Here is a 13,042-nt window from a genome sequence, read left to right as displayed (position 1 = left end):
TGTGTCTGTTTGTTTTAAATTCTTTAGATAAATACAATCCTCTCATAACAATTTAAAGCAAAATTTCCAATACTGTTTTAAATCATAGTTTAAAAATTTTCAAGTTTGGCTGAGAGTTCCTTCAAAAACAACAAACTTGGGTTAAATGCTGATTTTTGTCATAATCTGAAAGACATTTAGACACTTGGAGAACTTGAAATTGAAAAGACAAAAGTCTTTTCCTCATCACACACAATTCATGAATATTTGTAATGCTAACTTGGGAGAAAGAATAGAAAAAGATACTTTTTTCCCCAAAAGGTAAAATAGTGAGGGGCTTGCTTAGATAAGATGTTAATACATTTCACTGCAATACACAGGAGAAAATGAATTCTCCCCTTCCTTCAGACCCAAGGGGGTCTACAGCTGATGCAAATCACACTCCTTTGCTTCCTCCTTGATCTAAGAGTATGAAAACATTTTTAAATTTTATGGTTTCTCTGGATTTTAGGACAAATGCAAATAGAATTGAAGTCATGAAAACCTGAAATATTAGCATAAAAGATGAATCACTTCCTCCACTATCAAACTCCAAATATAAATTCATTTCCTTTTCAGCTCCCAAAAGTTCCATCATTGCTTGACCCTTTTTACGGAATACCTCATCTAACAACAGTCATCATGCCTCACATATCTGGAACAAAGCTAAGAACTAGTGAGTGAAAATTACCTCCAGGCAGCGATATAACATTTGGTATGTAGTCCATCCACTAAAAATTGTAGGAAACCCTCCTTCACTCAGAGCCTATCTACTCCTGTTTACACACAATTTTCACAAGTTTTGTTACTAAATTAATACATATTCGTAGAAAGAAATTTGATTATCTAGTTTCCAAGTTCATAGGATTTATGACAAGAAAAACAAATTAGATGGGAATAGTAGATTTTATAGGGGGTAAGAATAACTGTAAATCAGGCCAAAAAAGTTTAAAAAACATATCAAATTCAGAATGAAAGAAGGGTCAAATGGTGCTGAGGCCTGTATGGCAGATGGCAAAAATGGCCACAATTCTTTGCAGCCACCCCAAACCCCCATCAAGAGGCAGAATCTGTTTCTCCATCCCTTAGATAGGGATGGTCTAATGATTTATGTTGGCCAAAGAATATGGAAGAAGTGACATGTGAATTCTGACTTGGGTCTTAAGAAGCCTCAAACATTTACGTTCTCTTTTTGAACCTTGCCAGTGCCACGAGAACAAGCCTGGGCTAGCTTGGTGGATGACCCTGTTGCCTCAGCAGACAGCCAGCTATCACCGAGGAGCAGAGACTCCTCACTGACTGGCATACCCAGTGAGATCAGCAGAAGAATCACTCATTCTGCCAATACTCGAAACGATGAGCTGAATTAATGGTTGTTGTTATAAATCACTAAGTTTTGGATGGTTTGTTATGCAGCAAAAGCTAACTGATTCACATCAAGGAGCATTAGCATGTGGCTTTTCAGTAAAGTAAATGATATTCATAAACCCATTTTAACAATAGTAGAGTCATCCTCTACTAGTTAGTTCCGCTTTCACTAATCAGTCACCAAATCCGGTCAGGGCTACCTCAGTTGTATTTGTGCCTCTCTCAGGGTTGTTGTCAATGACTACGTGAGATGACACACGTGAGCACTCAGCACAGTCGCTGGCATGCAGTAAGCGCTCAGTGGTGTGGCTGTAGCTATTATTGCCCTCAGCTGGACCCTCCCTCCATCCCCACTGCTACACTGAAGTCCCAGCTTCATCCTTCTCCTGAACCACTTCTCCAGCAGAAAAGCAGGTTTCAGGGTGATGAGGAGGAGCAGTTCTGTTTTATACCTATCAGGTTGGAGGTGTCTATAAGACCCCCAATGGCAGGCCTCCCCTGGTGGTTGGATGTGGTGCTCTGGGCCCTCAATAATACTGAGTTGGGTGTTACCGACACATCTGGAAGATGACAGCCCCTGAAAGTGTAAGAAGGGGGCTCAGAATCAAGCCCTGAGGTCTGAAACCTAGAAACTGAAAGAGAAGCCTGAGAAGGAACAAAGAAGGGGAAGAAAAACCGGGAGAAGTTTGGTCACAGAAGTTAGAGGAAGAGTTTCTAGGGAGGAAATCGTTACCCATATCAGATGTTACTTGACAAGAGGTCAAGTAAGACCTGAGAAATGTCTAGTGAACATACCACCATCTAGGCACTGGTGGCCTTGGCAGGAACCAGCTTCAGAGGAGTGTGGGAGCAGAAGAGTAATTCCTACCCATCGTCCTCCATTCTGGAGTTAGTTCTACCAGTTGGGGCCTTTTTCTAACAGATCCAAACCTGGGACAGGTACTTTACCTCTGCATTCCCATAACAAGCACTGAATACATACCTTTAAGTTACACTGTCATCTACTTCCCAATTTGTACGGACTTAAAAAGACTGCCAGGCCATAAGATCTGGAAACGTAGATGACATTATGTCATTGTATTGAATGCAGATTTATTTATTTATTTATTTATTTATTTATTTATTTATTTATTGCTTGTTATGTTTCCAGATTTTATGGCCACCTCTTTGATTGATGGGCAAGAATAGATAGCTCCTCTTGAAGAATTAGTAAGTACTTGAGACTGAACATGCCCAAAACAGAGCTTCTGATCCCTGCCTGCTCGCCTCCAGTCTTCCCCACCTCAGAAGCTGACAGCTCCATCCCTCCACTGCTTGGCCCCAAGCTCTGGAGTCTTCCTTGACTCTTTCTCTCCACCACCACTCATAATCCTTCAGCAAATCTTGCCTCTTCTTTTGTATACAGGTCCATCCTTTCAATCTACCGGCACCCAAGTCCACAATTTCTTTCTTTTTTTTTTTTAATTAAAGTTTACTGGGGTGACAATTGTTAGCAAAGTTACATAGATCACAATTTCTTACAGGATTACTATAATAGGGTCCCATCAGGAACCCCTGCTTCCAGCCTCACCTCGCTGTAATCCACCCCCCACTGAGAAGAGATCTTCTGAATGTAAATCAGTTCTTTCACTATCTGTTTAACACCCTCCACAGGAGCAAAGAGAAGCCAAATTCTTTATTCCCACACCTGCTCCACCTCTAGCTCCTCATCTCCCACACTCTCTCCCTTGCTCATGGGATCTTTCTTGCTTTGGCCTTTGCACTCACTGTTCCCTAGTTCTGGAATATTCTTCCTCTGGCTCTTCACATGGATGACTCAGTCAGTCTCATCCTTCAGGTGTCACTTATTGGTCATCTCTTCCTAGACGCATCAACCCTTGACGGCTCTGTAGGCGTTGGTGTTAAAATAGTCCAGAAATTCTCTGACACTTCTCCCTTCAAAAGGCAGAACCTAATTTCCATCCCCACAACAAGAACCAGAATTAATGGCTCTCTTTTAACCAACAGAATATGACAAAAATGATGTTATGTGATTTCCAAGCCTTGATTATAAAAATGGATGGTTTCTGCCTGGCTTTCTTTCCTGGATCGCTCACTCTGGGGAAAGCCAGTCACCATGTCATGAGGACACTCAAGCAGCCTGTGTGGGGAAGAACTAAGGCCTCCTGCCAACAGCCAGCACCAAATTGCCAGCTATATAAGTGCGCTACCTCGAAGTGGATGGTCCAGCCCCTGCTAAGCCTTCAGATGGTGCAGCCATGGCTGACAGCTTGACTATAAGCACATGAGAGACCCTGATCCAGAACCTCCCAGCCAGACCAATCTAAAATTCCTGACACACAGAAACTGTGAGGATAATATATGTTTATTACTGTTTCAACCCACAGAATTTTAGGGTGAAATGTTACACAGCAATCGATAGCTAATATGCCATATAAGATCCAACATCTTTACCCCTACACCTTACTTTATATCACATTGTCACATTTATATTCTTCCTAATTATCATGATTTTCTGAAAATGCCGTTTTATTATTATGTTTCCCTACAAGCAGTGCCCTTATCTCTCACGTTTACATGCTCAACAGCCAGTCATCAAGTACTTCCCCTCTGGTACATTTTACACACTGTTGCCACATTCATTCATATCATTTTGATGCTTAATACCTGCCCTAGTTCTACAAAGTTCTCAAGGTAATGTCCAGATTCCTTCACACATGAGGCCACAAAACCACCTTTCCAATGCATTTTCTACCACTCGCCCCTCACTCTTTCTGGGATATTTTATTTGATACCGATCAGTCCTCCAATTCTTTGGACACCATCTGGGTGTCCAACAACTCAATTCTGACATCATCTACCTAGAGCTGGTGTCAGATCCCACAGGTTAAAGGGCTCAGTCCCACAAGGCTGTCCCGATTCAGACACTGGTCACAGTTCTCAAGACACCTGTGCTTCTGAACAACAAGCTATAAATTGGGGGTTCCTAAGACCCCCTCCTTAGGTTCAATAACTTGCTAGAATGGCTCACAGAGCTCAGGAAAACATTTTACTTGCATTTATGGGTTTATTATAAAGGATACAACTCAGGAACAGCCAAACGGTAGAGATGCACAGGGCAAAGTATGGGGGTGGGATGCAGAGCTTCCAGCCCTTTCTAGGTGCACCTCCCAGCACCTGGAGGTGTGCACCAACCCAGATGCTCTCCAAATGTCCTTGTTCTAGTTTTTTCTGGAGCTCCACCTCAAGCCTTCCCACCCCCCCACCCCAGAGGTTGGGGGATGGAACCGAAAGTTCCAACCCTCTAATCACCTGGCCTGAGGATGAGACTGGTGACAAAAGGGATTTTTTTGTCAGCCCTTTGTTATAAATTCTTATTTTGTGATATTTTTACATCTTGAAAGAGGTAATGTTTGCCTTTAAAAACTAAAACTAATTTTAATCAGTATTCTATTTTGATTCTTAGCTCTTTGAAGCATAATTCTGGTTGAGGAAAAGTGGGACATTATCTTACCCCTCTCACTACCATGCTCTGTTATACACCCAAACCTACAGAGGATATTAATATGAGACTCATCCACATCCACCTGAAGGAGAGATAAACCGCACAAATGTCACTGCATTGGCAGAACAGGGCATTTTAGGTATGGTACTTATGACACAAAGCACTGCCTATCTTAGAGAGTTTGTGGTCAGATAAAACTTCTGTGCAGACACAGCTGGCCTGTGTCTCTCGGACACAGCAAAACACACTTGACTTCTTCCCACTGGAATCCCAGTTGACATTCAAGCATTTAACCAGAAAAGCCACATTCGACGCAAGCAAAGCCGAAGTAATCAAAAGTGATTTTTTTATCTCATGAATCACTCTTACCAGTGACTTTAGTCAGGAAATCAAGGTAGTTTCTTTACAGCAAGTGAATAGCATAAGCCAAGAGACTGGGGACAGGAACATTGGCAGGGCGGCGATGCCCGGGGAGGGTTAATGTGCCCAGAGGCAGAGTCTTAGAAATGGTCCTTCATCCACCCTCTCCCCACCCCCACATCTTCCAAAGGGCTCATTCTTCCAAAAGTCAGAACTGTTGGGAGTGGGATCTCTCTGTTCCGTGTGTTCTGCTCATTCACAACCTCAGGAGCGGGGAAGGGTTAGTCCTCAGCAACAAGGGGCCACTGCTCAGCAGAAAACAACAGGAAACACAGATGTTCTGTTTTATGTTTGATGTAGGTAGTCCTCTCATTTTCAGACCTACGTAACCCAGGTCCACAAATCCTGTGGATGGGCCTGTGTTTGTGTGTGTGTTCGGATATAATTCACTCATTTAAAGGGTATAATTTAGTGGGTATTATTATTATTATTATTATTAATTAATTTATTTATTTATTTTAAGGAGGGCGCAGCTCACAGTGGCCCATATGGAGATTGAACTGGCAACCTTGGTGTTATTAGCACCACACTCTAACCAACTGAGCGAACCGGCCACCCAATTTAGAGGCTTTTGTATACTACAGAGCCATGCAACTGACACCACAATATTTTCATCATTCCAGAAAGAAACCCTGCATCCTTTAGCAATTATTCCCTATGCCCTGCCCTCCACCCAACATTCCCCTTTCCCTGCTCTCGGCAATCACTCATCTTCCTGTGTCTAGATTTGCTGATTCTGGACATTTCGTGTAAATGGAATCATGCCATATATATGGTTTGTGACTGGCTTCTTTCATTTAATGTATTTTCAAGGTTCATCCATGTTGCAACATGCGTTAGTATTTCATTTACTTTCTTTGCCGAAAGATATTCATTCCATCATAAGGATATACCACATTTTGTCTATTCGGTTACCAGTTGGTGGACATTTGGATTTTTCCACCTTTTGGCAATTTTGGATAATGCTGCTGTGAACATTTGTGTACTAGTTTTTGAGTGGACATATGGATTAGGTGGACGTTTGGGGTTCTGAACCCTCTGACGCATTCACACATATTGTGTGTGTATGTCCTTTTCAAGAATGAAGGCGCAGAACATTTATCAGACTGATAGCATAAGTCAAGAGCCCCTGCCTAGATTAATTAGCACGAGCTCCTCAGGGGCCTTTGAGGCCTTTACAATGCTGCCTGCCTTTTCACGTGAGACGTCAAGTCACATAGACTTGGTGCTCAGGGAACTGTTCCATCACCTGCTTCTGTACCTCATACTAGATCCTTAGCTCTCTGAGCCTCTATCTGCTCATCTGCAAACTAAAGAAAATGATACAACATCCTACCACATTTGCCACTCTTAATGATTATGGAGATAGTGTCTTTCAAGTGTTGAGCAGGACATCTAGGTCTGTAACTCTTGGGTGTGACACATTTATGACCTGGCCAAGGTGAACCCCCTCTAACTTCCAAAACGTCCCACCCATGCTTTCCTATTTCTGCACTTTGCTTCTACTATTCTCCCACACGAAATTCCTTCCCTGACAAAATTCCCTCTGATTCTGATGAAGAACCTTCCATCCTTTGGGTCTGTTTCAATCTCTATCTAAGCTACTCAGTCCTTCTCATAATTCCTGTAACAGATATGTTCTCTTTCTGCTTTGCATCTCCAGAAAGTTCTTTCTCCTAAGGCACGAAGCTGACAACACTGAGTGAGCAATGATTTGTTTGAATCGTCTCAGCTGCCTTGGCACTGTATCCACAGCACCCAGCAAAGCCCCTCATCACTAGCAAGACTGCCTGAGGGCCTACACTTTTCCCATTTCTTCTCAGAGGCTCAGTCACACAGGTATCTGTACACCCTGAAAGCAAACGAGAGCACCACAAACGAGAGCACCCAGGCCCAGGAGGAGGGCAGGATGGTGAATAAGCTGGGCACATTTGTAAAATGCCCCTCATGAACTTTATGACCCAGTGGATGAAACTAGGTGCCAATCTAAGTGTGATAAAGTACCATGGTGCTGAGTCCATGTGGGCACAGAGGGGCTGAAAGGAGAACGGTGCCAGTCCTTCCCTGGACTAAGGGTCTGGGAAGGTTTCATAGAGAAGTTAATACCAGTCCTGACAGATGATTATGTGATGGCTAGGTGGGCAGAGTGAGGGAATGAAAAAGCATGAACAAAGGACATATGTGACACAGCAGAACACCCAGAGGGAAAAGGGGAAGAGAAAGGAGGGCAGAAAAAGAGGGAGCAAGGGAACAAGATCAAACCTGGTAGCTAAAGTGGGAACATCCAGGGAGGGCTTTTTTTAGGTCCTAGAGACCCTAGATATCACTTCTTTACCGCAACCCAGGACTTGGCAAAGAAGACAAAAGGCTGACACATGCCGGAGGAGAAAGTATGAGAACAGGATCTTGGGCTGGAGGAAGAAGGTGGGGAGGGGATTCAGAGCTTACACTTCCTCCTAGAGGCCCCTGGGCAGGAAGTAAGGGTGGAGGCAGAGAGATAAGTCTGACAGGAAACCGAGGGAACAAAGGAGTTACACCTGATAGCGGTCAAGGAGGGTGAGTCCTCAGCAGGAGGTGGGAGGAAGAGTAAGGTGGCTTAAGGAGAGTGCTGGAGGTTAGAGAGGCCATCTGGGGAAGCGGGGAGAGACAAACCACGCACTGCTGGGCAAGTTAGGGGCCTCCAGAGGCTGGAGACAGGGAGGGGGTTGTGGCTCTGATGAATGGGCTGGAAAGGTACCAGAGCAGTGCCCAATTACTGGTGAATCAGCAAAGGCCAATGGTAGATGGACTAAAGATGGAGGATGAATAAGTAGACAGAGTAGAAGGGTAAGGGGGCCAGTGAATTGATGGCTCTTAAAAAAGGATAGTGATGGGGCGGCCGGATCGCTCAGTTGGTTAGAGCACGAGCTCTTAACCACAAGGCTGCTGGTTCAATTCCCGCATGGGATGGTGGGCTGTGCCCCCTGCAACTAAAGATTGAAAATGGCGACTGGTCTTGGAACTGTGTTGTGCCCTCACAACTAGATTGAAGGACAATGACTTGGAGCCGATGGGCCCTGGAGAAACACACTCTTCCCCAATAATATTCCCCAATAAAATTTTTAAAAAAGAAAAGAGGAAGAGAAAACAAATCAAGAATTAAAAAAAAAAACAAAAGAGGATAGTGGTGGTGTCTGGGCTGGACAGGGAGGAACTGCGGCCTTAATGGTAGAGAGTTTCAGGTCATCAGTAAGATCCAACAGCAGGCTTGGGAGGCATGAAAATTTGGGGGAATAGAAACATGGCCAGAGAGAGGATATTAGAGCTTAAAATTCCAGAGGTATATGCTCACCAAGATATACCATATGCTAGGTCATAAAACAAGTCTCATTAATTTAAGAAGCTTGTAGAACCACTGCCACAATTTAATTCTGGGACATTTCTATCTCCCCCAAAAGAAACCCCATACCCATTTGCAGTCACTCTTCATTTATACCATCAGCCCTAGCAACCATTAATCTCCTTTTTGTCTATAGATTTGCTTTTTATGTATATTTCTTATAAATGAAATCATACAATATGTGGTCTTTCATGTCTGGCTTCTTTTACTTAGCATAATAATGTTTTTCAGATTTATCCATGGTGTAGCATGTATCAGTAGTCTGTTCCTTTTTATTATGGAATGCTATTCCACTGTATGGATATACCACATTTTATTTATCCATTCATATGTTGATGGACATTAGAATTATTTCCAGTTTTGGATTATTATGAATGATGCTGCTATGAATATTCACATATAAGTCTTTGGGTGGACATGTTTTCATTTTTCTTGAGTATATACCTAGGAGTAATATTGCTAAATCCAATGGTAATTCTATGTTTAAAACTTGAAGAAAGTTTTAAACTGTGTTCCAAAGTGTTTGTATCATTTTACATTCCCACAAAGAATGTAGGATGGTTCCTGTTTCTCCACATCCTTGCCAACATTTGTTATTGTCCATCTTTTATTATTATAGCCATTCTAGTGGGTGTGAAGTAGTATTTCATTGTAGTTTTGATTTGCTCTTCCATAATGATTGATGATGTTGCCTGTTAAGCATCTTTTCCTGTACTTATCAGCCATTTGTATATTTTCGCTGGTGAAATGTCTATTCAAGTCCTTTGCTCATGTTTTGACTGGGTTGTTTGTCTTCCTATTATTGAGTTCTTTATATATTCTTTACATATTCTAGATACAAGTCCTTTGTTAGATATATGATTTGAAAATATTTTCTCCCAGTTTGTGGCTTGGATTTTCATTTTCTTAATGATTTCTTTTGAAGATAAAACATTTTTAATTCTAATGAAGTCTAAATTATTAAATTTTTCCTTTAACAATCATGCTTTAGGTGTCAAATCTAAGAAGTCTTTGCCTAACCCAAGGTCATAAATATTTTTCTCCTTCTTGTAGAACTTTTATAGAGGAATTAAATTAGAAATCAATAAAAATAAGATATGCTAAAAACCCCCACAAATATAAGAAAATTAAACAACACATTTCTAAATAATGTATGGGTCAAAGAAGAGACCTCCCTGTGAAATTAGAAAATATTCAAACAGAATGATAATGAAGCTGTATTTCCATAAACATTTAAAAAGCAAAAAATATTAAAAAGCATTTATTAAACACACTCCATGTGCATCTTTTGCCCTCTGCTCTTCTAGCTATTAACATACCTTTTCCTCTTCTTTTTTAGAGTCAAACTTTTGAAAAAGAATGCTTATATTCAAGTATCCATATTTATGTTCATGTGTTCATTTCCTTACCCTACACTCCTCCATCTGCCTTGCAAATGCTTCACTGCACTAGCATAACAATTATTGAGGGTGCCGGTGACCTCCTTGCTGCTAAATCGAGTAGAAATGCTTCTGTCTTCATTTCAATTGTCCTCTTGGCGGCATAAATGCTGGCTTTCCTCCTACTTCTTTGGTCTCCCCTCCTCACTCTCTGTCATGTTTGTGTCTCTCAAAGTTAGCCTTAGGTCCTCTTTTTTCCTTCTGCATCCTCTCTTTTTAGAGGACTTCATCCGTCCCATATCTTCAATGACCATCCATACACAAATGATTTTATCTGTATATTTCCAGCCCAGGTCCCTCCTTTGAATTTCCTACCCATAGAACTAACAGCCCTCCTCCAGTATCTTCTCAGAGCTATTCTCAAAGACTTCTCAAACTCAGTTTGTCAAAATCTACACTCATGATCTTGCTCTCCCAGCCCAAATCTTCTTCTGAAATTTCTTCTTTCAGTAAGTGGTACCATCTGTCCAGCTGAAGTCTGGAACCTGAGTCATCTGGGATACGTCCTTCTCTTGAAAGCCCCATATCCAATCCATCATTACATCTTATTGATTTAACTTCAAATATCTCTCAAATAGTTGATGTCATCTCCATTTTGGCTACCACCATCCCAGTCTCTCAAGGAGACGATATTCCAGCTTCCTAGATAGTTTCCCCTGAATTCACACATACCCTCACCCAACCCATTCTGCAGCCTGGGATCAGAGAGGCTTGTCACATCACAATCCTGTCATGTCACTCTCCAGCTTCAGAGGCTCTCAACATAAAGACAAAACTAATGTGATTTAATTGGCCTATTCCAATCTGCTCTCTATCCCCTTTCTAGCCTCTTCTCTGAACCACATGCCCTTTTCTCTGTCTCATACATTTGGGTCCTTTATCAGTTCCTCACACTCGCCATTTCCCCCTCTAATCACATAGCCTTGGCACATGGTATCTCTTCTGCCTAGAACATGTTCCTCTCCCTTTTTTGCCATGTTAATTCTTATCTCTCAAATATCACTTCCTCAGGGGAAGCTTTCCTGACCTCCCTGACAAGGTCAAATGCCCCAATTATTATTGACTCCCAATATTTTTTCTTAGCATCTATTGCAGCTGTAGTTTCATCACTTAATTTTGGTAATTACCTAATTTGGTTTTTCTCCTCAACTTGGCTGTAAGTTCCATGAAGGCACATCTGGTTTTATTCATTATTATATCTTTAGTGTCTGGCACAAAGTTTGGGAATATAGTAGCCACTGAAAACATTTTGTTGACTGAATAACTGAATGATCATGTGGTCTTCAAGGACGAAAATAGAACTTGATATAGAAAATGACAGTGAAGGAAGACAGGCTAACGTCTTCAAAGAATAAAGGGGAGTGACCAGGCCAGTAAAATGGCTAAGAAAGAATTAAGGGTCATGTAGACAAAGGTGGATGTCCCAAAGGCACACGGGCTGCATGAAGGTGGGGTGTCATGGGAGTATGAAGTTAGGCATGGATGAAAGAAAAACAGGCTCTCCTTGGGATTTGCCCCTTTGCCTGGACCAGACTTTCTTCAGGATAGAAAGGAATGCCCCTTATAATCAGTATCAAAATGGGCTATGATTTTTCATAGAGGAAGAGGAAAAACTGTCATTCATTAAAGGAAGTTGTCAGTCAATGAAAATGGGGCAGATGGTGCCACCTCCAAGCTGGCCATTGAATCCCTGAAGATCTGCCACAGTCCCACTCCTGAGAAATGGGTAAACTAACACAGAAAACCCTCCACTCCCCAAACTGCCACACAGCATTTCATTAGCAGCTCTTTTGATTCATTCTCAGACACTGAAAAACAGATATTTGAGGCTTGAATTCAAACATTTTCCATGAACATGCGTACCTTGGTCCATCCAGGAAACGTGATAAAGGTGTCCTGTGGCAAGTCTGGGATCTCACTGGGAATGGAGAAGTTCCCCACATAAAAGGCTGGGAGTGTGTAGTTAGATGAGCCGTAGGCACAGGCTTTACCATGGCACCTGCTGTTATTGCCATGCCAGCCCCCCAGGTGGCGCACTGCGTTCTCAGTGTCCAGCGGGAAGATCATCCAGTCCGTCAGGACACTGGAGTTGAGGGTCAGGTTAGAAATCAGACCCTGCAAAGGAGAAACAGGGCAATGAGCTGGGGTGGGAAGTAAAGGGCTTAAGTGTCTCTGCGTTCCAGCTCTGAATTCCTGGGAAAAACAAACTGGGATATGAAACACCAACAGTAAACAAAACTCAAACTGTGTTGTATATCAAAGTCACACAGATCTGGCTTGAGGAGAAATCATTTTTCCTTGGGGAGAGGTACAGTTCCCAAACCACCCCTCTCTCTTTCCTTTGGAGGCCAGGAGGTCCCCACAAAAGTTCCTGCCTCTCCTGAAAGGAGGTTGAGCCACTAGAGCTTTTGACCCCAAATTCCCAGTTTTTAGTGTTTGGTTCAGAGCCATCGCTAGAATGGAAGAAAAGATGGAACCTAAGGAATGCAAGGAATATTCAGCCCATTGTAGATGGAAGGAGGGGGCAGACTCTGGCCCTGACATATATCCCAGAGCGAATCTTGACCTTGAGCTCCTCAGCATCGCTCACAGGAATGATCACATCTGAGTACACTCACCTGTTGTAAGGACTAAGTTAGATAACGTAAGTGAGAATACTTTGATGCAGTAGTCTCCCCTTATCCACGGGGCGTATGTTCCAAGACCCCCAGTGGATGCCTCACATCACAGATAGTACCAAATCCTATATATACTCTGTTTTTCCCTATGTGTACATACTTTTCACTTAAAGGAAGCACTTTATGGCTTCTCTTTGGCATATCTGAATTGCCAGCAACAATACTTTTATGCTTGGGGCCATTATTAAGTAAAATGAGGGTTACTTGAACACAACTACGGCAATACTGCGACAGT

At 42.3% G+C, this 13,042-nt stretch overlaps 1 protein-coding gene across 3 annotated transcripts in view; it reads right to left on the bottom strand.

Moving 5' to 3' along the window:
* GLB1 (galactosidase beta 1) overlaps window positions 1-13,042 on the bottom strand; it is a 103,730-nt gene that overhangs the window by 26,965 nt on the left and 63,723 nt on the right. For all 3 annotated transcript variants that reach the window (XM_019727728.3, XM_088798288.1, XM_019727729.3), the window contains exon 15: window positions 11,993-12,244. In XM_019727728.3, the coding sequence (XP_019583287.3) occupies window positions 11,993-12,244 (252 nt within the window). The remainder of the gene's footprint in view (window positions 1-11,992; window positions 12,245-13,042) is intronic.

Source organism: Rhinolophus sinicus, chromosome 5, assembly GCF_057876585.1.
Source record: "Rhinolophus sinicus isolate RSI-liver-muscle chromosome 5, RSI-T2T, whole genome shotgun sequence".
NCBI lineage: Eukaryota > Metazoa > Chordata > Mammalia > Chiroptera > Rhinolophidae > Rhinolophus > Rhinolophus sinicus.
The sequence above is the reverse complement of the archived record's forward strand: the minus strand, read 5'-3'. Positions and strand labels throughout refer to the sequence as shown.